A 27,590-nucleotide genomic window follows, 5' to 3' on the forward strand; every position below is an offset into this window, starting at 1 on the left:
GGTCTGAATTTTCTTCTAAGCTCAATGAGCAGACGGCACGAGAATTTTAAGCAGAGAAGTTTCACGATGAGATTGTTTTCTTGAAAAGATCCCGTGTCTGCTGTACGAAGAGACTGGAAAAAGGAATTGGTAGAAGCAGGGAGGTGGCAGTGGTAGAATGTGGGTGAACCATGATGGTAGCCTAAACCAAGCAGAGGAAGTTGACCAAAGTCTTCGTGTCATGCTGGAGTGGATCCTGACTCACTGTGCTGGTGGGTGGGGTGAGCGAGGAGAGGGCATCTTCCTATTGGGTCCAATTGCTTAGAACTCCTTGAATCAATGGCCAAGTTCAAACCAACCTGCCTTTTTTTTTTTTTTTTTGGTAGTTGGACAGAATGCCTTTATTTTGTTTTTTGTTATGCAGTGCTGAGGATCGAACCCAGTGCCTCATGCATGCTAGGCAAGCACTCTGCCACTGAGCTATGGCCCCAGCCCCCCAACCTGCCTTTGAATGGCTTCCTTTATTACTCTCAGGGATGGTCACCTCAGTTCTCGTGGCCTTTTGAGTTGGCACGATGACTCTATGGAAGCCGACTTTTGGAGTCTGCTCTCTGATCCCCTTGATCCTTTGGAGAGCAGAACACTTGGTGACTTTAACACAATAACCCCCACACGGGACACTGAACATTTTGTAATTTCCCTCCCTGCAGGTGGTTTCCTCCTCCCAGTCAATATGTCTACCTCAGATGTTCCAGAAGAGAGGCTGAGAAAATTTAAGTATCGAGGCAAAGATGCATCTGTGAGTATGAAGCAACTGCTTCAGTCTGTCAGGGACCAGTGGAGTGAAAATCGCATGGTTGAAAGGCATCAAGAACCAGGTGGAGAGGCGGGGAGAGAAGGCAGTTCTAGCAAAATACTTGTTTAGGGGTCCAGATGTTCACTGAATGATTCTTTCAATTTTTTTTGCATGTTTAAAAATTTCAAAATAAAATATTAAAGGTAGAGAGGACAAAAGTATATGGATTTAGGAGCCAGACAACTTTGGGTTTGTTTTGTTTGTTTTTTGGAAACAAGGTTTCCATATGACCTTTAAATTATGTGACTTCAGAGTTCTAGTTTCTTCATCTAGAAAACAGGGCTGCTCAGTCCTCTGAAGGGCCAGGTCTATAGATGCCAGGCTGTGGCAGCAGGAGGTCTACCAAGGAACTCAAATGTTGGCATGAAGGCAGTAGCATGCTTTCAGAAAAGTCCAGTTTATTGGGCTTGTTTCCAGGGTGGACATTAGGTTGTGGGCAGGGGTCTGCGTGTGTGGATTCTCATTCAGCTTTTCTGGTCTCATGACTTTCCTACTCCTATATTTCTTACTGTGTAGCATGACTGACATCTCATATAAGACTGGGAATCTGAAAGGCAGCTTAAGATGAAGGAAGCACTTGGTTGTGGAAGCCTGGTTATGACATGTCCAGGACCAAATCACGGTTAGGGTAAACTGTTCCAGCGAGCGTGGCTCTCTGGCTTCTAGGACCATTGCAGATTAAAGGAAACCAGATAGAACAAAGGAACTGAACCCTCTCTGTGGGGAGCAGTAGGAAAGGCCAGCAGCTGAGAAGAGAGAAGACAAAGGTACAAAACCCTCTGTTTACAAGCAGGTCCCATTTGGTGACAGGACCACGGTACCATTGGTTCCAAGGGCCTCAAAGGTGTGCTGCTTTGCCTTTTAACAGCTAATGACCTTGTTTTCAAGCAAGAATTAAATGATTTGTTTAAGGAACCGGAAGTCTCTAATACATCTTAACTAATTTCTGCATTCTTGTACCACCTAGCAACCTCATAGATGATGGTGGTGCTGTGAGCTTGCATTGCTTGGTGATGACATAGCTATCTTAGTTGGTGTGAGTACATTCTGTGGTGTTTATACAATGACAGAATTGTCTTGACAACCCGTTTCTCAATGCATTCCCATCATTAGGCAATAAATGATTGTAATTACTATTTTAGTCCTTTTTTAATATTTATTTTTTAGTTGGACACAATGCCTTTATTTCACTTATTTATTTTTATATGGTGCTGAGGATTGAACCCAGGATCCCACACATGCGAGGCGAGCGTTCTACTGCTGAGCCACAACCTCAGACCACTATTTTAGTCTTTAAACTCATTTATCCAGGGCTGTGGCTGTGGCTCAGTGGCAGAGCGCTTGCCTAGCATGCATGAGGCACTGTGTTCAATCCTTGACACCACATAGATAAAATAAACTCATTTATCCAGAAAGTTTAGGTCATTCTCCAGGATTCATAATACTTCTGTGTATTGTTGACGTATTTAAGGAAAAAAGCCTTTAAAAATTCTTTTTTATTATTATTATTATCTACACATGACATTACAATGATCTTGGCAATTCATACATTTGTATCATTGGGGTATAATTTCTCATTTTTCTAATTGTGCAGATTGCAATTGAGTCACACTAGTCATAATCACCTATATACATACATCAATCATAATGTCTACTCTGCTGCCCTTCCTAACCCCCCTACTCCTCCCCCATTATTTCTCTCTATCCAATCTAATTAAAAATTCTTTTTAAATTTCCTTCAATGTCTTTAAGTAAAACCTCTGAGATGGTGCATCTAGTTCTGGGTGGCCCACCAGAGTCCCCAGCCCCACTAATCTGGCCACTACTGGAAGGTCTAGGCCCATCAGGACTTTATAGTCTTCCAAACTAATCAACATTCATGAGGATATGCTCAGACTTGGGTAGTGGATTGCTCTGCTCATGTCTTTATGGCTGAGAATTCTGCCTGTCAAGGATGAACATGACCTTCCTATAATTTGGGGCAGAAGATTGAATTTTTTTTCCTAGAGGTACAAGGTTGGGAGAAAGCAGAGGAGGGCTGAGATGATTTACTGGTTCTGTGACCTTGATTCTTCCAGGCTATTGCAACTGTAAAAAATGAACTCATAGGCCTTGCCACCTGCTCCAAAAGCTAAACGACAAAGCATCCTGTGCTCTCTGACTCTGATTGTTGCAACTGTTTCTTATCCTCCCTAGATGAGGCGACAACAGAGGATCATTGTCAGCGTGGAGCTTCGGAAGGCCAGGAAAGATGAGCAGGTCTTAAAGAGAAGGAATATCAATCATGTGTCTGCTGATCCTGCTTCTGAAAAAATAGCCAAAAGGGTACGTCAGAATGTGGCATTGAGAGCAGACGTGTGCAAAATACATCCTGAAGCAAGTTTCTCTGGCCTGGGCGTGTTGAATAGATTCAGGGCTTCTAGACTGATTTAGGGCCTTTCAAGGAAGGAGTGAAGAAATCATGGTTCCAGCCAAAGTGCCTTCCTCAGAATGCTAAGGGTCTTTACGTATGGTGGTGAGTCTGTGGGATCCATGTCTGATGGGAGTAATTGCCACTGCAAACTGGAAATTCACTTGCTGCACTAAATCTGGTGGATTAGGAAATGAGGGTTCATGGAGGTTACTTCTAAGTAGAGGCATCTAGTCCCTGGACATGACATCTTTCCTAAGACTTGAACACTATCTTTCAGCCTTCATCCTCCCCAACTCCACTGTATATAAATCCTGGGTTGACTTTAAGGGCAGCCCTATTTTGTGAATTTTGAATTTTGATAACATTGTATGTGTTTTTATTTATCCATACATTCATACATACATATTGAGAGTGAACCCAGGGTATCCTACCACTGAGTTACAGTCCCACCTGTTTTGTTTTGTTTTGTTTTGTTTTTGGTACCAGGGAACCCAGGGGTACTTAACCACCCAGTCACATCCTTAACCCCTTTTATTTTTTATTTTGAGACGGAGCCTTACCAAGTTGCTTAAGGCCTTGCTAAATTGCTGAGGCTGTCCTTGAACATGCAATCCTCCTGCCTCAGTCTCCCCAGTGTCTGGGATTCCAGCTGCTTAGGGCTCTTTGAGGGCAGAGATTGTTTCAATTTCAATTTTGTCAAGTGGATTCAGTAACGCGTCCACTTTCATCCATGGTAATGGATATGATCACTCTCTGAATTGCCATAGGGACAAGAACCATACGTATCCAGTTAACTTCATTAGTCTAGAGTAGTCCTTGGGGTTCTTCCCAACTGAGGAAGGTGTGAAACAATGAAAAAAAAATTGTTTCCCTATTTATCCTATATTCGCATATTTATTTTTTTTAAAAAAATTCTGATCTAATTTACATATCCCCAAATTCACCCCTTTAAAGTGTAAAATAAGTGACTTCCAGTGTTCACAAGGTTACACAACCATCAGCACTAAAACATTTATCACCTCAAATAGAAACCCCATGCCCAACCAGGTGTGGTGGTACATACCTGTAATCCGTACCGCCTGGGAGGCCAAGGCAGGAGAACTTCAAGTTCAAGGGCAACCTCAACAACTTAGATCCTGTCTCAAAATAAAAAGGACTGGGGATGTAGCCCAGTGGTAAAGCATCCCTGGGTTCATTCCCCTCTACTCCCCCTGAAAAATAAACCCCATGCCCATTAAGCAATCAGTTCCTATATCTCATTCTTCACAGCCCCTGGCAAATACAAGACCACTCTGTCTCCGTGAGTTTACCTTCTGGACTTTCATATGAATGGAGTCCTTCAGTATGTGACCTTGGGTGCTTAGCTTCTTCCACTCGGCATAGTTTTCAAGGTTCCTCCATGTTGTAGCACATATCTGGTTCATTTCTTTCTGACTGAACACTATTCCATTGTATGGAGAGAGCACATTTTGTTCATCCATTCATTAATGGTGGACATTTGGGTTGTTTCCACTTTTTGGCCTGTTAAGATTAATGCTGCCATTAACATGTGTGCACACGTTTTTGCTTGGGCAAGTGTTTTCAGTTCCTTTGGGAGCATACTGAGGAGAAGCATTGCTGGGTTATATGCTAATTCTACGCTTAACTCTTTGTGGTAGGCTGAATAATGGTCCCCTAATCTCTTGTCTTCTAAGCCCTAGAACCTGTGAATGTTACCTTAAAACAAAAGGGACTTTGCAATTTAAGTTAAGGATCTTAATGAGATTTTCCTGGACTATCTGGGTGGGCCTACCATAATCACATGGTTCTTATAAGGACAAAGGAGAAGTCAGAGAAAGAGAGGAGATGTGCTTTGAAGATGGAGGGAGATGGGCTGGGTTGTAGCTGAGTGGGGGAGTGCTTGCCTAACATGTGTGAGGCACTGGGTTCTATCCTTAGTGCCACATAAAAGTAGGTACAATACCTTTATTTTATTTATATTTAAAAAAAAAAAAAAGATGGAGGGAGAGGCTGCAGGCAAGGAATCAAGTGAGCCCACTACAGGTTGAAAAAGGCAGGGAAATGGATTCTCCCTGAGAGCCTCCAGGAGGAATCAGCCTTTCTGATATCTGAACTTTTAGCCCAGTGAAAATGACCTTCTGAACAGTAAGAGACCAAGTTCCCTCTAAGCCATTGGGGCTGTGATAATTTTTGCAGCAGTAATAGGAAAGTAATATGCTGAACTATTTCCCAAAGTGGCCACACAGTTGTACATTTTCACATTCTTAATAGTATTTGGGTTTTTTTTTTTTAAAATAACTCTCTAGTGGGTGCAAAGGGATATCTTGTAATTTTGATATGTTTTCCTATTGACTAATGGTAATGAGCATCTTTACCTATGATTGTTGGCTGTGTTTTTCTTTAGAAAAATGTCTATTCAAATCCTACAGCCATTTTTTTTAAGGTCAAGTAATTTATATTTTTTATTGAGTTGGAGTTCTTTCTCTAATTTGGGTACTAGACCCATTATCTGATCACATAGGGTTTTTTTTTTTTTTTTGCCTATGGTTTTTTCTTCTAAAGTTTTCTAGTTTTAGCTCTTATGTTTAAATCTTTGATCCATTTCAAATTAATGTTTGTAAACCATACGACTAAAGGTTCAGCTTCTTTCTTTTGTGTGTGGTATCCAGCTGTCCCAGTGCCATTTTTCTTGAAAAGACTATTCTCTACCCGTTGAATATTTCAGCACCCTTGTCAAAAACCTAATATGGTTATCTTTATGTCAGTACAACAGAAACTGGATTGCTGCAGCTTTGTAGTACGTTTTGAAAATGGGAACCGTGAGCTTTCTTTTATAAGATTATTTTGACTATTTTGTGTCCTTTATATTTCCCTATGAGTTTTAGAATCAGTTAGTCAATGTCTTCAATAAAGACAATTAAGATTTTGATGGTAATTGCATTGGATCTATAAAACAATTTGAGGAAAATTGCCATCTTAACAATGTCAAGTCTTTCCATTTATTTAGATGCTGTTTAATTTTTTTTTATAGTTTTCAGCATATGAGTCTTGTACCTTTTATTCCTAAATATTTTATTCTATTGTAAATTGTTTTATTTTTATTTTTGGATTATTCATTGCTAGTGTCTACGTAGAAATATAATTGATTTTTTTTTTTTTTTTTTTTTTTTTTTTGGTGCTAGGGTTAGAACCTACGGCCTTGTGCATGCAAGGCAAGCATTCTACCAACTGATCTATATCCCCAGCCCCAAAATAAATTGATTTCTATTTATTGATCCTGTGATGAAACTGAACTTGTTTATTAGTTTAGGATTTTTCTTGTTGCAAATTACTTAGGATTTTCTGTATCTAAGATCAAGTCATTTGCAAGTAGAAATAGTTTTATATCTTCCTTTCTTATCTAGATGTACCTTATTTCTTTTTCTTGCCTAAATAGCTATCTAGAACGTCTAATACTATGTTGAGTATAAGGAGCAGAACAGATATCCTGTCTTAGTCCTGATTATAGGGGGAGAAATTTTTCAGGCTTTCACCATTAAGTATGATTCTAAGTTGTGTGATTTTTATAGGTGCTATTATCAGTATAAGGAAATTCCTAGTTTGTTGAATGTTTTTATCATGGAAGGGTACTGCATTTTGTCCAATGCTTTTTCTGAACTTATTGAAAAGATTTGTGTTTCCCCTTTTATTCTAATAGAGGGTATTACATTGTTTTTGGTTTTTGTGGGGTTTTTTTTTTTTTTTTTGGTGCTTGGGATTGAATTTGGGGGCATTCAACCACTGAGCCACATCTGCAGCCTTATTGTGTATTTTATTTAGAGACAGGGTCTCAATGAGTTGCTTAGCACATCTCTGATGCTGAGGCTGCCTTCGAACTTATGATCCTCCTACCTCAGCCTCCCAAGCTGCTGGAATTACAGGCATGTGCCACCGTGCCTGGCCTACATTGGTTTTTATATGTCGAATCATTTGCATTCCTGGGTTAAATCTCATGATGAATGTTTCATATGTTGATACATTTGGTTTTCTAGTATTTTGTTGAGGACTTTTTTATACCAAGGAATCTTTTTTATTCAAGTGTAGATTACCAGTTATTTAAAAATACATGGGAGCATAGTGCGGTGACACATGCCTGTAATTCCAGCAGCTCCGGAGGCCGAGGCAGAAGGATCGTGAGTTCAAAGCCAGCCTCAGCAACAGCAAGGTGCTAAGCAACTCAGTGAGACACTGTCTCCAAATAAAATACAAAATAGGACTAGGGATGTGGCTCAGTGGTTAAATGTCCCTGAGTTCAATCCCTGGGGAAAATATAACATAGAAAGGCAGTGTCTTACAACTAATTTCTAAACTTGATACTATTGAAATATAAAACAATCACTACTCCCAAAAGTCACTTTGCTTACAAATTGATTTTTAAGTTGATCTGCAACTTTATTCACTCAATTTTGTGTATGAATGTTACTGAGTGTTTTGGTTCTACTCTATATCAAAACTCCATTTTTTAAAATGTGTTTACTTCTTGGGCTGGAGATGTGGCTCAAGTGGTAGCGTACTTGCCTGGCATGCGCGGGGCACTGGGTTCGATCCTCAGCACCACATAAAAATGAAAAAAATAAAGATATTGTGTCCACCTAAAACTAAAAAATAAATTAAAAAAAAATACATAAAATGTGTTTACTTCTCAAGTAGTATAGAGCCATTTCTTGCAATTAATGTTAACAACTATAGGTAAATTCCCTAAGTTGCAAGAATTTAATACATTTGCTATTCTAGAAATAGTTATCATTTGGGGTTATTTACACTAAGACTCACATATTTAAAGGCAAAATATTAACAAATGATGAGAGTTGAGAGCAGGAGGACTAAAAAAGACAATACTATCTTTTACTGCAGACCTGCTTTAAAAAAAAATTCCATTACTTACTTTGGTATTATTGCTAGAGAAGCAGTTTCTGCAGACCATAGGTATTTACATAGCTGTCCATTTTATATTTCCTTTTTTTAGAATAACACTTTACCAGTTAAGTTGCTCAACCAAATAAGCAGACACCTTTAAATTAACACATGCTTTAGCTGCTTGGAATAAATTATTTTCTTAAATAGTTTAGCATCCTAGGGTCTGGAAAAGAAAGTGAAACCCTCTTGGTTCCAAAATACTGATTCAGAGGCTGCCCACAAGATATCTGGCTGTCTTATGTCCCCAGACTATCACGAGGGTGGACTTTGAGGAACTCTGTAATATCATGGATGCAAAAAATCACTTCCTTTCTCAATACACAATACTGAGCCAGCACAAAGAAACACACTCACAAGGTAAAAACTGGCTTGCATAAAACAAGAGGGTACATACAACCATATATTTTTCTCTTATTTCATATAAGGTATTAAAGCAACCTATAATAAACTTGTATAGAGGTGATCCTGGTTTACATGTAAGTCTGCTTAAACAGACTATGACTGAATGATTGGAAATTTTCTTTTCCTAACCTAGTACCCATCATGTAAGCCTAAGCTGGTCCTAGATTCTTACAGATCTTATTTCCTTGGATTTATGTACTATGTTACCATCAACTTATAAACTGGGCAGGTCTGCCCAGGCTACCCTGAAAGCCTCTTCAGAAATATACCAGATGCATTAAACAGTGACATGTTTAGTAGAATTCTGCACTTCAAGACAGCATATGAAAAACCAGCAATTGGTCTTCTATTTCACATTATCACAAACACAGTGCAGTTTACCAACTACTACTACCTTATAGGAAACTCAGTAGCTGTAAAAGTTTTTGTTCATTTTCAAAACATTTCAATATTAATTCCAAAGATCTGAATGCCATGTAGTAGTGGCATTTGGGAATAAATGCACACAATTGTTGAGGATTTTTTGCATCTGTAGTGATACGGGATATTGGTATGTCTCTTTCTTTTCTCATCATGGCTTTGGTTGTTTTGGTATTGTTAGGGTTTAAATATGATTTGAGAGTGTTTCCCACTCTCAAAGGTTTATGAACTGGAAACTTGTTCTTTCCTGTGTGGTAGTGTTGAGGTGGTAGAATGATTCAGAGGTAGCGCCTCATGCAAAGTAATTAGGTCACTGGGGGCCTCACCCTCTGAAGGGATTAAGGTAGTTTTTGCAAGATCATGGTTCTCACAACAGTAGATAGTTATAAAGTAAAGCTAGTACATGAGCTTGACCTTTTTGCATGCCATTTGTTCTCTTTCCATTACTGTGTCATGTTGTGATGCAGTCAAGGGGCCCTGACTGGGATACCAATACCATGGGATGTTGACCTTCTAGCCACTAGAAGCATATGGCAAATAAACTTCTTTACTTTGTAAGTTACCCAGCCTCAGGTATTTTGTTGTAGCCACAGAAAATGTACTAATGCAGTTACCAAGGTAATGCTGGCCTCAAATAATGACTTAGAAAGTTCCCATTCTTCTATTTTTCTTTTTCTTTTCTTTTCTTTTTTTTGCGGGGGGTGGGGAGCAGGGGAAGAATTTGTAAAAGTTTGTATTTCTTTTTGGGGGGAGGAGGGTATGGGGATTGAACTCAGGAGCATCCAACCACTGAGCCACATCTCCAGCCCTATTTTGTATTTTATTTAGAGACAGGGTCTCACTGAGTTGCTTAGCTCCTCACTTTTGCTGAGGCTGGCTTTGAACTCATGATCCTCCTGCCTCAGCCTCCCAAGCCACTGGGATTATAGGCATGTGCCACCGTGCCTGGCCAGATTGTGTTATTTCTGATGTTTGGGAAATTCACCATTAAGCCATATAGGCCTAGACGTCTCTTTGAGGGATGTTTTATAGTTCCTAATTCAATCTTTTTAGTTGTTATAGCTCTATTCAGATTTTCTATTTCTTATCACTTTTGGTGGTTATGCATTTTTAGGAATCTGTCTACTTCATCTAAACTATTTAATTTGTTGTCATTGCTCCTATTTCTCTTTTGTTAATTTCTATAAGTTCAGGAGTAATTCCCTCACTTTAATTTCTGATTTTCAATGACTTGGTTCTCTTTTCTCTCTTGGTAAGTCTAGCTAAATGTAGTTTTGTTGATCTTTTCAAGAACCAACTTTGACTTTCATTGACTTTTCTCTATTTTCTCAATCTCTGTTTTTAGTCTTTATTATTTCCTTTTTTTCTACTTGCTTTGAGATTGTCAGTTTTCTCATTGCCTTTACAGAAGAGGGTTAATTTGAAGGTCCTCACTTGCTATTTGTTTTTCTGATATCCACTATTATGTTCTTAATGCACAGAGTAAAAGGGTTCGGAAGATCCAAGTGAATTATTCCTCCTTTAAGCATAGAGAGTATCCACTATGACTTATAACCTATGCACCAAAAAAGTTTTACCCCCTTCCCTACTATAGACCTGCATGCACAAAGGGGCATCCTGTTGAAACCAGGATAGATGAGTAGACTAGGTGATATTTATTCTCTTTTGGCAAAGACTCTGGCCTGACTGTGTCTCTCTTTTGCAGGTCGACCTCACTCTGGATGAAATAATCAAAGGTGTGAATAGTTCTGATCCAGTTGTATGTTTCCAGGCCACACAGGCAGCCAGGTATCACCAAGCAGATTTTTGCTATTTGCAGGTTTATAGCCTGAAATGAGCTCTAATGACCCCTTTGGATTCTTGGCTTTGAGAAAATGCTCATAAAACACAGGAGAAGGCTAGTCCTTCTAAAAGCAAGACTAAGGTTCTATGCTATACTGTTTAGAGGGCAACAGAAAAGATGCAATATGTTATCAGAGATGAATTGCTTAATTTACTGTAGCCTCTACAGGACCTTTAGCTCACAGATAATATGCAAAGAGAATATTGCCTGGTGGCTGCACAGTGCTATAGGCTGAGTTAAGTGGCTGTGGGGTCCTGCTGTTTGTTCTGGATTTTAAAATGCCAAAAACATCGAGAAGGAGGTCCTGAAGGTCTCCCTCCCTGTACTCCCCTCTCTTTCCTTTCATAGGAAAATGCTGTCCCGGGAACGGAACCCTCCCCTGAAATCATTTGTTGCAGCAGGACTCATCCCGAGGCTGGTGGAGTTCCTGAAGTGGTCACTCCATCCCTTCCTGCAGTTTGAGGCAGCCTGGGCTCTCACCAACATTGCTTCTGGGACTTCGGATCAGACCCGAGCCGTGGTGGAAGGGGGTGCCGTCCTGCCCTTGATTGAGCTCCTGTCTTCTCCCCATATGACCGTGTGTGAGCAAGCTGTGTGGGCGCTCGGGAATATTGCCGGTGAGGCTCTGTTCTTAGTGGGCTAAGACACGTGGTGTGGGACGTGAGCTCTTTGGGTAGTACGGTGCTCTCCATGTTCTGGAATCCTTCCCAGTATGAAAACCTAAAAGTTCTGGGAAAGGTACCATATGCTCTTTCAAAGTTCAGAACCAAGTTCAGAGACCAAACATTGACACTGAAACTAGATGACGAAGTGCATGCTAATGTGACAGGCTGCCGGGACCTTTGCCAATACCAGGATCACACAGCTTCAAATCTTACTTTTTTTTTTTTTTAATAGTGGTTGATGGACCTTTATTTAATTTATTTATTTATATGCAGGACTGGGAATTGCTCACCCATGCTAGGCAAGCACTGTACCACTGAGCCATAACCCCAGCCCAGCCTCAAATCTTAATAGCTTCAGGAACTAAAGCCGAGTCTTTGGCCCATGCAGTCCTGGGGTTTCTGTTGGATGCTTGCATGATCCAGGACCTTGAAAGAACTCTTCCTCCAGTGAAAGCACTAAGGTAGAAAAAGTCTCCTTAGCTTGGGGTAAAACCTCTTCCCAAAAAATGCAGTCCTAAAACTGTGTAGATTGGGGACCTGTGACTATGGTTGCATGTCTGAGAAAGCACAGGGTAGAGAGTTAGTGCTGTAGGGCTGGAAGCCCCCAGATTTCTGGCTGAAGTAAATTGACATGCTCTCTGGTTATGGGGGGACCTCAATTGGGTGCCTCAGGATTTTGACAAATTAAGATCAGCCAAATATTAGCAATTTCAAGTTTGGAGAAGGAGCAACCCACCATGACGGAGTCAGCAGAAACACAAGTCTGATTAGATCTCCAAGGACTTCAGATATTGGAATTAGCAAACAGAATATAAAGTAACTGCTTTAACAAATGCTTGCAGAAATGATGCATCTATTTCAGATGTGCTTCTCATTTTTCTGGGTCTTGTCAAGTATAGGCCAGCCTGGGTGGTATAATGTGACTTTTGCCTTGCCTCAATGGTAAGACTCCTAGGGACACTACTCAGAGATGCAGATGGCTGATGGCCAGCCTCTATCGATTCCCAGATTTTGTTCTGAATTGCATTTGTAAGTTTCTACCCCCGGTACCTGTATCTTCTGGGTCTGCATTAGCTTCAATCTTCCTGAGAATAGCACTATGAAAGGCTGCCAGCACTTACAGTGTGCCGCCTGGACCAGGTTGGCTCTCTCCTTTGTGTCCACAGCCTCCTCTTTTAGCAAGCGGTACTGTGTGGTGCCTGCTTGTCATATCACGAATGTCCACCCAGCGGATACCTTGGTGACCTCAGATCTAGTCCATGACTATACTACCTACTTGCCAAACCCCCAAGAATGTGTTTTTGTGTCTCGTCTTTGCATAAACTTTTTATCACCCACTTTGTTCTCTCTTTGAATGTCATCTTCTGATCTATTTGTAGGTGATGGCTCAGAATTCAGAGATGTCGTGATTGCGAGCAATGCCATTCCACATCTGTTAGCCCTGGTTTCGTCAGCCATACCAGTGAGTGTCTTCAAAGGAGAAGACCTAGCTAGGTGACCGATTCCCAGGGTTGGGAAATCGGGGAAGTAGTTCCTAAGTAATGCCATATCATGTGGCTGCTCCCTAGTCCTTTATGATAGTAGGGGTCTAGGACAGAGGATCATTTTGGTAAAAGACTGACTCAAAGTTGTCCTTAGGGACCAGTAGCACTGATCTTTCTTTTGGGGGTATTAACAGAGGTCCATTAAAATTTTTTCAAAGCCCATCATCCTGAAAACATTGATGACTAAGAGGTCCCACAAAAGGACCACCAAAAGATGTGATGATGCTCCAGTTCTGTACATGGGTGATAGGGTCTAGGTTTTAGCTCAGAGTCAAAGTTGATCAACATGGTAACAACAGAAAACTCCTGGATTTGGGAATTGGGTTCTCAACTTGCCTCCAACAAAAATGCAAAGAAGCAAAGGGAACAAGTACAAAACCCTCAAGGTGGGAGAACACAGGATGTATTTGAACTTGGAAAAAGGTGGCCATGACCTAGGGAGTTTTCAAGGAGAGAGAAATGTAAGATGGTGGGTAGGGCAAAGGAATTGGACGGTCATCCTGGTGGCAAAGGGAAGCCACCAGGATGAGGATGTCAAAGCAAGAAGGAAGGTGGTCTGATCTTTCAGAAAGACCCTCCTGGCTGCCTGGGGTGGGATTGTAGCAGAGGAAGCTGGTGAGGCAGATGGACAGGGTTGCAGTGACACTGGACATGGAAGACGGAGGGAAGCAGGGGTGCTCCCGGCTTCTGGATAGGTTGTTTGGATGACTGTCCTCCTAGAGAAAGGAAGAAGGAGAGAAAAAGGAATCAGAACTTTCATTATAGACATACAGCAGAGGTTAGTCAGAGGGGACCGTGACAGCAAAGGCAGGTTCATGGATGTGTCATTCTAGATGATCATACGCATATGGGACATCCAGTTGGGGGTCCAGCTAGGCAACACCAGTTACCAAACTGAACCTGGCTGGTGCTTGTTTTGTAGAATTTTACAGTCCCATGCTGTTGGTTTCCATATCTTCTGTGGCCATGGTTGTAAGATAAGGGCAGTTTTGAGTTGTCACAGTTAGAGACATATGTCCTGCAAGGCTAAAAATGGTTTACTAGGCGGCTCTTTACAGTTTGCCAGCCATTTCCTTTTTAAAAGTTGTTCTTGGAACTGTGACACAACCTGGTTTTCTCTTGTCAAGTGAGCTATTTCTTCCCCATTCTCTTGCTGGGCTCTGCCTGACTCCTAAATGTTGGAACCCCCAGGACTTGGTCCCAGCCCTCCTCATACTATGGGTCAGGGGCTGGAGAAGAGCCAACGGCAGGATTGAGGAGCAGGGTGTTGAAGGCCCCGGCACACGTTTCTACCCCGGAGGGAGCAATTCATCAAAGACAGATGATGATAGAGGCTGGATTTTTAAAAGCAGAAAGTGATAGGACTCAGAGGTAGGGTGGGGAAGACTGATTTCAAATAAAAGATCAGAAATATGATTGACAGGCCAGTAGAGCTTTAGACGGGCAAAAAGACCAAGTGATTTATGTTTGATTTTTTTTTTTTTAACCAATGAAAAACAAATTAGATCATCCATTGCCCCTAGAGTGGGTAAAGAATACTACAACTTTTTTTTTTAAAAAAACAAGAAACCTCCATCTAACATTCAAATATGAAATAAAAAGCTGGTTCTTTTTGTCTCCAATATACACCACTGCCTAGAACAAGTTTCTATTTGAAGCTCAAAAGCTTTGGTTCATGCTGATCAATAATATTGATCAAAGATGGGAAGGGCACACTGTGATTTGCATTTTCTCTCCTTTGCACCTGATGCTGGACGCTCTCCTCGTTATAGATCACATTTCTGCGGAATATCGCATGGACCTTGTCCAACCTGTGCCGGAACAAGAACCCATATCCTTGCAGTGAAGCGGTGAAGCAAATGCTGCCTATCCTCTCCCAACTGCTGCAGCATCAGGACAATGAGGTTCTCTCAGACACCTGCTGGGCTCTGTCCTACCTCACTGATGGCTGCAATGAGCGCATTGGGCAAGTGGTCCACACAGGGGTCCTGCCCAGGCTGGTGGACCTCATGACCAGATCGGAACTCAGTATCTTGGTAAATGTCTTTCTGGGTCCCACCCGTCTCTGTAAGGGTCTTGGGATTAGGATTTGAGAGCCAGATTCATTTTGCAAGGTTCTGTTCCCCCATCCTTGGTCTCTCCACAGTCAGCTCTAATCCTTTGCTTGGAACAAAGAATGTCATCTGCATTTCCCTGGTCTTTGCCATCCTCTAACCAAAGATTTGGGTCTATTTTGATCTAAAAATCATAGTGGTTGCTCACCTCTACTCTGCCCCTCTTGATTTTTATACCTAATATTATAGATTGTGCAGCCTTAGTGATCATGTTCTGAGCGTGGTAGTGTTTCTCAGATGTTAAGATTGGTTTGGGAATAGAGCTGGGGACACAGAGTAAAGAGAATAAGAAAAGAAGCACTTATAAAAGTTCTGGGACTCAACTGGAGCTGTCCTGGCAAGGCTGTGATTGGCCAACAGTCCTGCTTTGGCCTCTCACATGAGTAACAGATATGTAGCCTAATAGGCTAGGAAAACTCTAGAACTCCGGATGGGCTTTCCTGGGGACTGCCACTACAGTGCAGAGAATTCCAGAGAAGTTCACAGTCAGTCTCTCTAGGAGAGTTGCTGCCTTGAGTCCAATCATTGACCTTTACAATTATCATGAAGCGGGTGCATGAGTACACCAAGAAATGCCACCATAATCTCATTTGTTCCACTTAAATATATAACAGAAGCTTGACAATAGGGCCAAATACAAATGCAGTGGAAGTTATGACATGATCAATGCTATAATCAGTTTAGTGCTTTCCCCAGTTGAAAGTGGAAGGAGCCACAGCATTTCCTGATAAAGGTATCCCTTGACCTCTATCCTACTTAAGCCAGAACTTTCAGGAAACTGGCCAGTACCTTGAAACTATGTAAGAACAGCCATGGATGTATGGAATTAATAAGAATTTTGGATTTAATTCTGGTTCATGAGCTTTCAGAGAGCTCACTCCATAGCATGACTGATGTTTGGGAGGGCACAGAACCGGGTGTGACTGTCACTTTCTACTGTGATAGATTTGCAATACCGGTTAGACTTCTAACTTTTTTCTTCCAGATCCCCTCTCTCCGCACGATGGGGAATGTTGTCACGGGAACAGATCACCAGACCCAGCTGGCCATCAATGCCGGCTTGCTAACTGTGCTGGCCCCACTCCTGAAGCACTCTAGTATCTCCATCCAGAAGGAAGCAGCCTGGACCCTGAGCAATGTGGCCGCTGGGCCTCACCAGCACATCCAGCAGCTGATTGCTTTCAACATGCTGCTGCCATTGGTGGACATACTAAAGGACGTAAGTGGCACATTCAAAGTCCACAGCAAGAGAGTATTTCCTATGGCCCTGATTCTTTCAGGGATGTAGATGCAGGCTGAAAAGGAAATTGAGATCACAACAAAGCTATGAATCTGTCTAGAAAAAGGAAGGGGACTTCCATTGTGAAGAGCCTATCGAATATCTGGAAGACTAAACATTGTTCCATGAAAAGGTTACCCCACAGCTCACACATCCATAAAAATCTTGAGCTAGTAAATAATGGCTTATCTCTAATGGCATGGTCAAAGAATATGCCTGCCGAGAGGGAGGAGATTTTGCTTTGTTTTAAGAGGAAAATCTTATCAGGCTATGGTGATGTCATATACTGGAAAAAAAAAGGTAGCTTTTCAGTATACAAATAAAGTTGATGAAAGAGGTGATCTAAATGGAAAATGGAAATACAAAAGTAGAAATATAATAAGGCTTCCTTCCACCTCCTGATTCCTACTTCCCTGGAACAATTATTATCAGTGTTTCATTTTGCTACATTTAAACTATCTATATATAGTCAGGAGTGGTTAGCACCGATTAGGGGTGGGGAGGCAGGAGTCATTGCATGAGGAAGACAAACTTGTCTGTTCTGACATTGGATGGTGGGTTCCCAGGTGCATGTCAAGTAGGAAAAGGTAGGCAGGTGTGCCGTCTAGGTCATGGCATGTTCCAATCATTTGAGCACTACCTGTTCTGCATCATACCTGAATCTGTGCCTGTTTTAATTTTAAAAATCCAGTTATGAATCAGGCAGTACTCATGTTTAAAGCCATGTCTTTTGAAATATAATTCATTTGGCACCATACATTATTTATTTTTGTTTTTGCTCAATGCTGAGGCTAGTTTGCCTCAGCCAAAAAAAAAAAAAAGAAAAAGAAAAACGAAAGCAAGTCCTTCTCCCTAGGATCCATGATAAATTAGGTCCCTATTTCTGGGCCAAGTGCTTTTTAGAAATGTAAAAGATTCATTGAGCTGGGCAGGGTGACACACACCTGTAATCCCAGTGGCTAGGGAGGCTGAGGCAGGAGGATTGCAAGCTCAAAGCCAGCCTCAGCCACAGTGAGGCGCTAAGCAACTCCGTGAGATCCTGTCTCTAAATTAAATACAAAATAGGGCTGGGGATGTGGCTCAGTGGTCCAGTATCCCTGAGATCAGTCCCTGGTACACCCACCTGCTTAAAAAAAGAGATTCATTGAGTAATATTTCAGTGGTCTTTCTCTCTGTCTCTGGGCTGATTCAGTCCCATAGATCAATTTTGTGTGACCTAGTATAGAATGTGTCCAAAGTTTTACTTGGTCAGGAAGAATAAAAACATAGAGCTGGGTGTAGTGCAGCATGCCTTTGATTCCAGAGGGTCAGGTGGCTGAGGCAAGAGGATCACAAGCCAGCCCCAGCAAAGACCCTGTCTCAAGATAAAAAAGGCTTGAGTTGGGGTTTAGTGGTTAAGTACCCCTGGGTTCAGTCCCTAGTACCAAAAAAAAAAAAAAAAAAAACAAAAAAAAAAACAAAAAACAACACAGAAAAAGGCCACTATCATCTACAATTCCAAGCACAATTCCTAATCTATGTAGATTACCTGGATTGTGTTAGTTCTAGTTTCCTTGTAGCCTGATGTATGGAAATGAGTCTACTTGACCTGAGAAACTACCCCCAAGGACCCATTGGAACGGTTTCCTTTTTCATGGTTTCTTAGATGCCATCTTCTGATCCAGAACCAGAGGCAGGTAGCCAGGGCATTCTACTAAATTGCACATAAAGTCCTGACTGTCGCCATCCCACCCAGAAAGTGAACCAAGTCAGCATCACTGTATTTTGGTTCTTTGGGATAAGTAGAGAAGGTCAATGTTCTGTCTCTGCAGGGAGAGTTTAGAGTTCAGAGAGAGGCCGTGTGGACAGTAGCTAACTTCGTCTCGGGGGCCACAGTGGATCAGATATTTCGGCTTGTCCACTCTGGAGTCATGGGGCCACTGTTGAATCTGCTCAGCGTCCCGGATGTGAGGATGGTTAACATCATTCTCGATGTCATCGCTTACATTCTCCAGGTGAGCTCTCCTGAACAGGTTGGTTTGTAAACAGAAGTCTCTAATTTTAAAACATTGAATTTGGTGCTTCAAACTCAAGTAGGATGCTCTTTCCTCTCCACCCTCCCTAACCACATGTCCTGTGGACAACACAAAACCAAGCAGCTCAATGAAGGATGACTGCCTTCATTTTCTCAAATGAATGACTTTGTGCCAGGCACCATTGGGAATACTCAGAATATGCCAATGCCAAGTCCTTGTTCTGGTAGAGTTTATATGTTAGTGAGGTGGGGGACAGACACACCAGGGAGGGAGTTCTAGATAAAGTCTATCAGATCAGGGATAGTCACTAATTGCTCAGGGTCGGGAATGGACGTAGCTGTCATATGGGCTGTGGTCAGGAGAAGGAATGCATTTGAGTAAAAATCGAAAGATCCTTTGCCCAGATGTGGATGTCTTGGGCAAAAGGAGTAGCAAGAAGGAGGTATGGCCAGAACAAATGGATGGAAAATCATAGGAGATCAGGCTGAAGGCAGGCAGGGGCTGGGTCGTGTAGGGTCTGTGAAGATGTTGACTTATTCTGAGGCCAGGAAACTAGTGGAAGGTTTGAAACAGGATCAAAGTCACAAGTTCTTTATTTTAGAATAATTAGTTAATTGTATTTTAGAAGTGCTAGACAATTCTACTCAGTGTTTAGAAAGATTAAAACATAGAATATCCTGGAAGAGGCAGCAATTTATCAGTGGTCAATCTTGTGGGGCCACCCTGAAGTTCCTGTCCCATTTAGCTATGTCCTTAGGGAAAGGGACTACCAAGGATGGAACTAGAATTCTAGAAAAGTCTTAGTTCTGAAATAATAAAGCAAAATTAAACCAGTGTTTATATGTTATTTGTGTTAGGTCTATATTGCTGCATAACACATCATTCCTGTTGTAGCTTAAATCCAACATGGAGTATCTCACAAAACTTTCTGGAGTTAAGAATCTGGGGCCAGCTTAGTAGGATGGTTCTGGCTCAGGGTTTTGCATGAGGTTCAGTCAAGATGTCAGCCTGGGCTGATATCATCTGAAGGCTTCCACTTGGAATCAGTTTCCAAGTTGGCTCACTCACCTGGCTGGTGAGTCACTTACCTCTCCATAGGGCTGCCTGAGCATCTTTACATCATGGCAGCTGGCCATCTATGAAGCAAGCCAAATTAAAGCAAGCTGGGAGTCCCAATGTCTTTTATGACCTACCCTTGGAGGTCATATGCCATTTCAACAGCACCCTGTTGCTTACCCAAGACAGCCCTATTCAATCCAATGGGAAACTACACAGGGCATAAATACCAGGAGTCGGGGATCATTTGGGGCCATCTTGGAGGCTGGCTATATTCATTTGATTAAGCTCCTTTTATATATGGCTAAGCCATTAGAAGAGCTTCAAAGTAACACCAGGAAATTCCTTTTAAAAATCTACTTTGAGCCTTCTTTTCATGTAACCATCTTAAAATGAACAGACTTCAGTGGAGGCCAGATTCGAAACCTAGCCTAATTACATCCTGACGGTGAGCAAATCATACAGATAAAGGGTGGAGACTCAGCAGCCAGTAGACAAAGTTGGACATGAAAAGTTTATGAAAACACATTTTCTTGATACCAAGGCTCAGACACGCAGCTCAAACTCTCATTGGATGAACGATGTGACTTGCATTATGTTTGATTTGATCCATACAACATTTTTTTTTTTTTTGGTCACTGCTTACAACCTTTAGGCTTTATCTCTCTCTGTGTTCCCCAAATATGATATCTGGCTGAACGACTCTTTTCTCATATGTGACATTTGCCTTCAAAACATTATCCTTACTATCCCTTCTTTTAGGAATGCTATTATCCCCAAAGAAAAGATACCTCTGACAAAGGGCCATTCATTCAGGATCTGTGATCCCTTAGAAGCCTGCCCTATGCATTTTCTATCACTCAACCCTGATTGTTTATGACATTGTAATTTTTACTCTGTAACAATTATTTACTGGCTGCCCCCAACAGTGAGTTATAGAAAGACCTTCTCTAAATCATCTCTGTATTTCTAGCTTTGTGAGCCTCACCCATAAGATAGATAAACATTTGAAGGAATGAATAACCTTGGATGAATAAACCAATGACTGGTGTTGGATTAAATTCACTCATGTTGTCTACGCTCAACGTAGACAACAATGGGGCTTCTGTGACTAAGGGTCTCTTGATTGATCTCTTAAAGCTTTCTAAGGAAATCGGAGCAAAATGCTTGCATTTACATAGCATTTCTAGAACATTCTTTCAAATTGTATTGAAAACAATGTCTATTAATTAGAAGGGAATATCTACTAAACAGTGATAATGTTGTATTTATGGACAGTAATATATTCAGCCAAAAAAAAAACCCACCATCCCTTATGAATTGATAGTCTAGAAATATTGTATTTTGGCAAAGAAATGCATAGATTTTATGTAAATGTTTTATATAAACATACATTTATATATGTATTTATGATATTATATACCAATATATGATATGGTATACTTACAAATCATAAATATCTGAAATGGTAAGATCATACCATTTCTTTTTTTTTCTTTTTTTTTTTTACGGGGGGAGCAGGTTCAGGGAATTGAACTCAGGGGCACTTGACCATTGAGCCATATCTCCATCCCGACTTTGTATTTTATTTTGAGATGGGGTCTGAGTTGCTTAGCACCTCACTTGCTGAGGCTGGCTTTGAACTTGTGATGTTCCTGCCTCAGCCTCTCCAGCTGCTGGGATTACAGGTGTGAGCTACCTTGCCTGGCTAGATCATGCCCTTTCTAATCAATCTGGGGAACATGAAACTTTGCTCACGCTGGACCAGGAGCTTTTGGTTTTATTCCCTCGAGGGACACTCCCATGAGGGCTGGCAAGGTTCTACCTCCCTAGGACACTGCCCAGGGTCTCATTATCTTTTGTGTGGCCTCCAGAAAGCAGAGAGAATATGTGAGAAGGAAAACCTGTGCATTCTGATAGAAGAGCTGGGTGGGATCGACAGGATCGAGGCTTTACAACTGCACGAGAACCATCAGATCAGCCAGGCTGCTCAGAACCTCATCGAGAAACACTTTGGTGAGGTAAGTGACTTCCAAGAGGAAAGAAGTGCCTGTCCATGCTGGCAGCCCGCGTCTGCTAGTGACCACCCTGCTGGTAACGCTGCTATGAGTCAGATGACCAGGCAGATGGGCTTCCCTCCTGACCCTCCTCTGAACTTAGCTTGGTGACTGCTTACCTTTGCTGTCTAGTTGGCCTTGGAGTGTCAGGAAGCTGGTCTAATACCAGAGGGGCTTGTCCTGATGCCTCTGGCTTAAAACCATTTGCCTGCATTGTGGAGGGGTGGAGAGGGAGAACATGAGGTAGGTACTAAAGAGACTTTCTACTGAAGAATGCAAACAGTGAAGTTGGGTCTAACTTCTGAAAAGCCATTTTGTCTCTTTCTGGAACACAATGTTGGGTGAGGCATTCAACAAAAGGCTTCTAAATTTTCGGCAACTGCAGAGAGTAATGATCAGATATTAGATGTTTTTAAAAGGTTTTATGGTAGAATGTTTATAATACGAAGTATACCCCTGTAATACCAGTGTAGTTTAGTGGTGTTATGTACACTCATGTTATGTACAACCATCCATCTTAACCCATCCACCTTCAGAACATTTTAATCTTCCCATACTGAAACTCCATACCCAGGCAACACTAACTCCATGGTCTCCTATTTCCAGCTCTTGGTAGTTGCCATTCTACTTTGTCTGTAGATTTGACTACTCTTGGGGCATCATTTATGTAGAACCATAAAGTATTTGTTCTTTTGCACTGACTTATTTCTGCTTCTCAGGATGTCTTCAAGTTTCATTCATCTAACAGTCTGTGTCAGAATTTCATTATTTTTTCAAGGCAGAATAATATTCCATTGAATGTATACCCCATGCTTTGTTATAAGTCTTCCATTAATGGACCCTTTGAGTTGCTTATGCCATTTAACTTCCGTGACCCATGCTGCTATCAACATGAGTGAGCAAATATTGATTAGAGTCCCTGCTTCCAATTCTAGTTTTTCAAGGTGGGCTTTTAAGAAAATTCTGTTTTATTGGTGCGTTATAATTACATATACTAGTGGGATTTGTTTTTACATATTGAAACATGCACACAACATAATTTGGTCAATTTCATTCCCCAGTATCTTCTGCTTCAAATTCTTTTGAATAGATACCCAGAAGTAGAATTGCTAGATCACATGGCAGGTCTATCTTTAACTTTTAAAGAACTACCATACTGTTTTCCACAATGGATGTCCCATTTTATAGTCTTACCAACATTATACAGGTTTTCTAACTTCTCTACATCTTTGCCAACACTTGTTATTGTCTGATTTTTTATACGTATTATTTTTAGTTGTGGGTGGACACAATACCTTTATTTTACTTTTATGTGGTGCTGAGGATTAAACCCAGTGCCTCACACATGCCAGGTGAGCACTTTACTACTGAGCCTCAGCCTTGACCTTTTTTTCATCATAACCATCATAATGGGTATGAAGTAGTATCTTATGGTTTTGACTTACATTTATATTAGGTACTGTTTTGTGTTGCTATAACAAAATACCTAAAGCTGGGTTCTCACAAAGAAACGAGGTTTATTTAGCTGACCATTTTGGAGGCTGAATGCCCTGGATTGGGCAGTCTCATCTGTATGGCCTCTGGTGAGGGTCTCCTTGACTACATCAGAACATGGTGGATGGCATCATGGTGGGAGTACATGATGGTGGGCCAGTCACATGGCAAGACTTGAGGCAAAAGGGATTCAGGGACCAGTCTTGCTTCTTTTCATAGCAACTTTCTTTTGTGAAAACTAACTGGGGTCCCTTGAGAACATTAATTCCTTCCTAGGGTGAGGCCTCTAGTGACCTGACCACCTTGCACTGGGCCCATCTCTTAAAGGTTCCACCACCTCAAACCAGCATACTGGGAACAAGGCTTTCAGCCCATGAACCATGGGGAGCATGGGACACACTTAATGACCATCTTTCATTTTTGTGGGTTAAAGATTCTTAAGAAAACTTCACAAATAGGAGACACATCCCATATGGCTTTATATCCCTGGGACTCATCTAAGAGCTCTAAAAGTAACTGCTACACCCATTATATCCATTTTCATGGTAAGGATAATGTTCTATGTATATTGAACTGCTTTTAAAAATAATCCAGGAACAGTGGCACATGTCTGTAGTCCCAGCTATTCAGGAGCTGAGGCAGGAGGATCACAAATTTGGGGCCAGACTGGGCCACTTACTGAGATCCTGTCTCAAAAAATAACAACAACAACAACAAATTAAAAGAGCTGGGGCTATAGTTCAGTAGTAGAGCACCTCTGGGTTCAATCCCCAATACTTCAATAAATAAATTAGTAAATAAATAAAAATAAGCCAGTCACAAAAAGACAAATGTGATTTGATTTCACTTCTAAGACATCTTTAGAATAGTCAAACTGATAAAGACAAAGTAGAATGGTGCATGCTAGGGTCGGAGTGGAGGGGAAATGGGAAATCAGTGTTGAATGTGGGGAGAGTTTCAGATTTGCAAATTGAAAAAGTTCTGGAGGTGGATGGTGGTGATAGCTATATAACCAAGTGAATGTTCTTTTTTTTTTAATTTTTAGTTGTAGATGGACACATTACCTTTATTTTTATGTGGTGCTGAGGATCGAACCCAGTGCCTCACATGTGCGAGGCAAGCGCTGTACCACTGAGCTACAATCCCAGCCCATGAGAATATTCTTAATGCCACAGAACAATCTGTGTATACATAGTTAAGATGCTAGAGTTTGTTATGTATACTTTACCACCCGTGCACAACTGCATTCTAGGCCCACTATGAGAAGTGGTTCCATGCTGCCCTCCTTCAGCCTCTACTCTGAGGAAGCTCAAGGCCTCCTCACCTGAGAACAAACTCTAGCCCACCCTTGATGTTGTAGAGTCAAATGTGCAGCAACACCACGCTGGGATCTGGAGTTATAACTGTTTGTGTTCCCTGAAGGAAGAAGATGGCATATTGTTCCCAGGCCTGGACCTAGGATGTGAATGCGTGAAGAATATAACAAAATAATAGCAGTACTCCACAAATCCTAAAGCCCTTACCCACGCACTGAAAGAAAATGTCTTTGAGAAGCGGCACTCTTAGTGTATCACAAATGTAAAGCTTTTAAAACTTAATAAAATGTTCAACACTTTCACCTCTTGCTGTGGTTTGGAGCTTAAATGTCACCCAAAAGCCTATATGCTGGGGGCTTAGTTGCCAGCTTGTGGTGCTATTGGGAGGAGAGAGACCTTGGGAGGTGTGGCCTAGGGGAAGGAAGTTAAGTCATTGGGGGCGTGGCCTTGAAGGAGATGGTGGGACCCCAGCACCTACCTTTTTTACTTCCTGGCCTTAACAAATTTTCCTCTGCCACATGTTCCTGCCATGGGTCCTAAAACAATGAGATCAAATGACCCTGGACTAAACTCGCTGAAACAGCCAAAATAAACCTTTTAAGTTGATTGCCTCAGTGAGATTATCTCAGATATAGTCACTGACACCTCTAACATCTCTCTATCAAAATGTCATTTATTTACTTATTTATTTTTGTAGTTGTATATGGACAGAATGCCTTTATTAATTTTTATGTGGTGCTGAGGATCAAACCCAGTGTCTCATGCATGCTAGGCAAGCGCTCTGCCACTGAGCTACAGGCCCAGCCCTCAAAAGGTCATTTAAACCACTTGCATCCTAAAGCCATGTGGAATTCATGAGAACATTGTAAGAATCTTGGAGTAAGAACTTCAAGTGTCAAATGGTCTATTCAGATAAGCTTCCACTTAAGTTCTCAGTACAGCAGGGATGGTGGAAGTCTTGGCTTTCTTTCCTCTGGTAATTAGTCTCTTGGCACTGTAATGAGTTCTAAGATGATGGTCCTCTGTCGAAACTCAGAATCCCTCGTATTTTCCTAAGATATTCAAGTATAATTTTAATGCAATCATTGGTTTAGGGCAGTGTTTTGAGATTTATCTGTACCCCAGGGAGTACTTGTTAGATCATATTAATGGCCCCCACCTCAGAGGTTGAGTAGAACCTGAGAACTTACATTTCTAAGGCACTTTCCAGGTGACACTGATGCTGCTAGCTCAGGTACCACATTTTGAAAGCCACTGGTCTGACTTGGGGTGTAATTCAGTGGTAGAGCATGTACCTAGCATGTGTGAGGCCCTGAGTTCAATATCCTAGTGCTGCAAGAAAATAAAGTTATGAAAGTCACAAGTCTAGGCAGTGGTCAGCAAACTATAACCGATAGGGCAAATTCAGCCCCTTGCCTGTTTTGTAAAATTTATTGTTTAATTGTTCATATTTCGTTTCAGAGCCACAGCATCTCATGCTACAGTAGCAAAAATGAGTAGAACAAACCCATATCTGCTGTCTGGTTCTTTATAAAAGTATTTGCTGACCCTTGATCTATCCACCAATGTTCCCCACTTTGATGTGGGTTATGTAGGTGGATCACCTTTCAGAAAAACTTATATCATGCAAACGTAAAATGTAGGAAGCTACAAAGCTAAATGATCTAACTTGAGATGTGATCACGAAGGAGGCAGAGGTTCATAGCTTAATCTCTTCCTTGAGGTCTCTCCAGTTGTCTGAGATCAGACAAGATTGGAGGGCTCTACTACCCAAATCCATAGAGGTCAAGTGCTTTCAGAAAGCTGCTCTTTGTCACTTTAAGCAGGCCAGGAGAGGAGGAAGGTGTTTTAAAAGATTTAAAGTAAGATTTGCCACCTGTCTTAGACTGTTTTACGATAGTATAACAGAATACCAGAGACTAGGTAGTAAATAAAGAAAAATATTTCTTACAGTTCTAAATGCTGGTAAGCCCAATATCAGAGGTGCTGGCATCAGCAAGGGCCTTCTTGATGTGTCACAACATGGTAAAGGGCACCACGTGGTAAGAGTGAGGGAGTACGTGTATTCAGGTTGGTTTTCTCTTATAAGCTACTAATCCCATCATGGAGGTCCACTCTTGTGACACCAACTTACCCTAATTACCTCCTCAAAGCCTCATGTCCAGTTACCTACTATCTATAAATTCAGAGATTAAGTTTTTAGTACATGAACTTTGGAGGAAACAGCCCCACATAGTTACTAAGGCATGTGGAGAGGGGATAGATAGTATACTGAGTCCAACTCAGAAATCTGATCTTCCCCTCCCAAGGAATAAGAATTAAATAGTTCAGAAAAGCTTAAACAACTTCATATTCCAAATTTTGCATTGGAGCAATGCTTGGGACAAGAAGCATTTCAGGTTTCAATTTTTTTTTTCAGATTTTGGAATATTTGCATCCCATTTGGAAATGGGACCCAAGCTTGAACATAAAATCCAATTATGGGTCATAACACCTTATACACATCACCTGAAGGCAATTTTACACAACATTTTTAGTGTGCCTGTGTTTTAACTATGACCCCATCACAAGAGCCTCAGGTGTGAAATGTTCCACTTGTAGTATCATGTCAGCATCCAAAAAGCTTCATATTTTTAGAGCATTTTGGATTTCCAGGTTAGGAATACTCAACATGTAATATTCTTATCAACTTGAGGCTATCTTTTTATTTCTTTCATGCCTAATGAAAAGTTAGTTTTTGGGTCACTACCCCTTGTCCTGTCCCTGTTGTGTTTAATAGATGTAATACTCTTTGACTCTCTTTCATTACCTTTGTTTTTTTTAAATAATATATTTGTCCCTGCGTATTTGGTTTCATTGACCTTAATATTTTATTTTGTCTTGGTGGTAGATGAATTGAAAAAGCAGTCCCAATTCTCTGTCCTTCTCCATATCCATGCTTTTTTGCAATGTGACCTTACAGATTCCCCAATCTCATTCCCATACCCACCCATCAAAGAGATATAGAATCTGTTTTCCTCCCCTTTGAATCTGGACTTGGCCTGAACTCGCTCTGGCCAGCAGAATGTGGTTGAAGCAGTATTATCTGAGGCCTAAGCCTCATCTGCTTCTGTTTTCTTGGAGTTCTGCCACCACCACGACATAAGCTGTGCTAGCCTGCTGGGCATGAGAGACCACATGG

General features: G+C 41.3%; 1 protein-coding gene across 1 annotated transcript; it reads left to right on the top strand.

Annotated features, from left to right (window-relative positions):
* The first annotated feature begins 712 nt into the window (after positions 1-712).
* On the top strand, positions 713-23,470 carry Kpna7 (karyopherin subunit alpha 7). The gene is made up of 10 exons (XM_048785175.1): positions 713-778; positions 3,032-3,160; positions 10,732-10,814; positions 11,218-11,486; positions 12,914-12,996; positions 14,851-15,114; positions 16,178-16,411; positions 18,283-18,465; positions 21,417-21,563; positions 23,441-23,470. The coding sequence occupies exons 1-10, from the start codon at positions 713-715 to the stop codon at positions 23,468-23,470; spliced, it is 1,488 nt and encodes a 495-aa protein (XP_048641132.1).
* Positions 23,471-27,590: the final 4,120 nt, after the last annotated feature.

This window comes from Marmota marmota, unplaced genomic scaffold (genome assembly GCF_001458135.2).
Source record: "Marmota marmota marmota unplaced genomic scaffold, marMar, whole genome shotgun sequence".
Classification (NCBI taxonomy): Eukaryota; Metazoa; Chordata; class Mammalia; order Rodentia; family Sciuridae; genus Marmota; species Marmota marmota.

What these genes read in the sequence shown, in the direction of transcription:
- Kpna7 (XM_048785175.1), top strand. Translation starts at nt 713, where the DNA reads ATGTCTACCTCAGATGTTCCAGAAGAGAGGCTGAGAAAATTTAAGTAT. An exon ending in GATCGGAACTCAGTATCTTG is followed by an intron (nt 15,115 to 16,177) that starts GTAAATGTCTTT and finishes TTTTTCTTCCAG; the next exon opens with ATCCCCTCTCTCCGCACGAT. An exon ending in TGGTGGACATACTAAAGGAC is followed by an intron (nt 16,412 to 18,282) that starts GTAAGTGGCACA and finishes CTGTCTCTGCAG; the next exon opens with GGAGAGTTTAGAGTTCAGAG.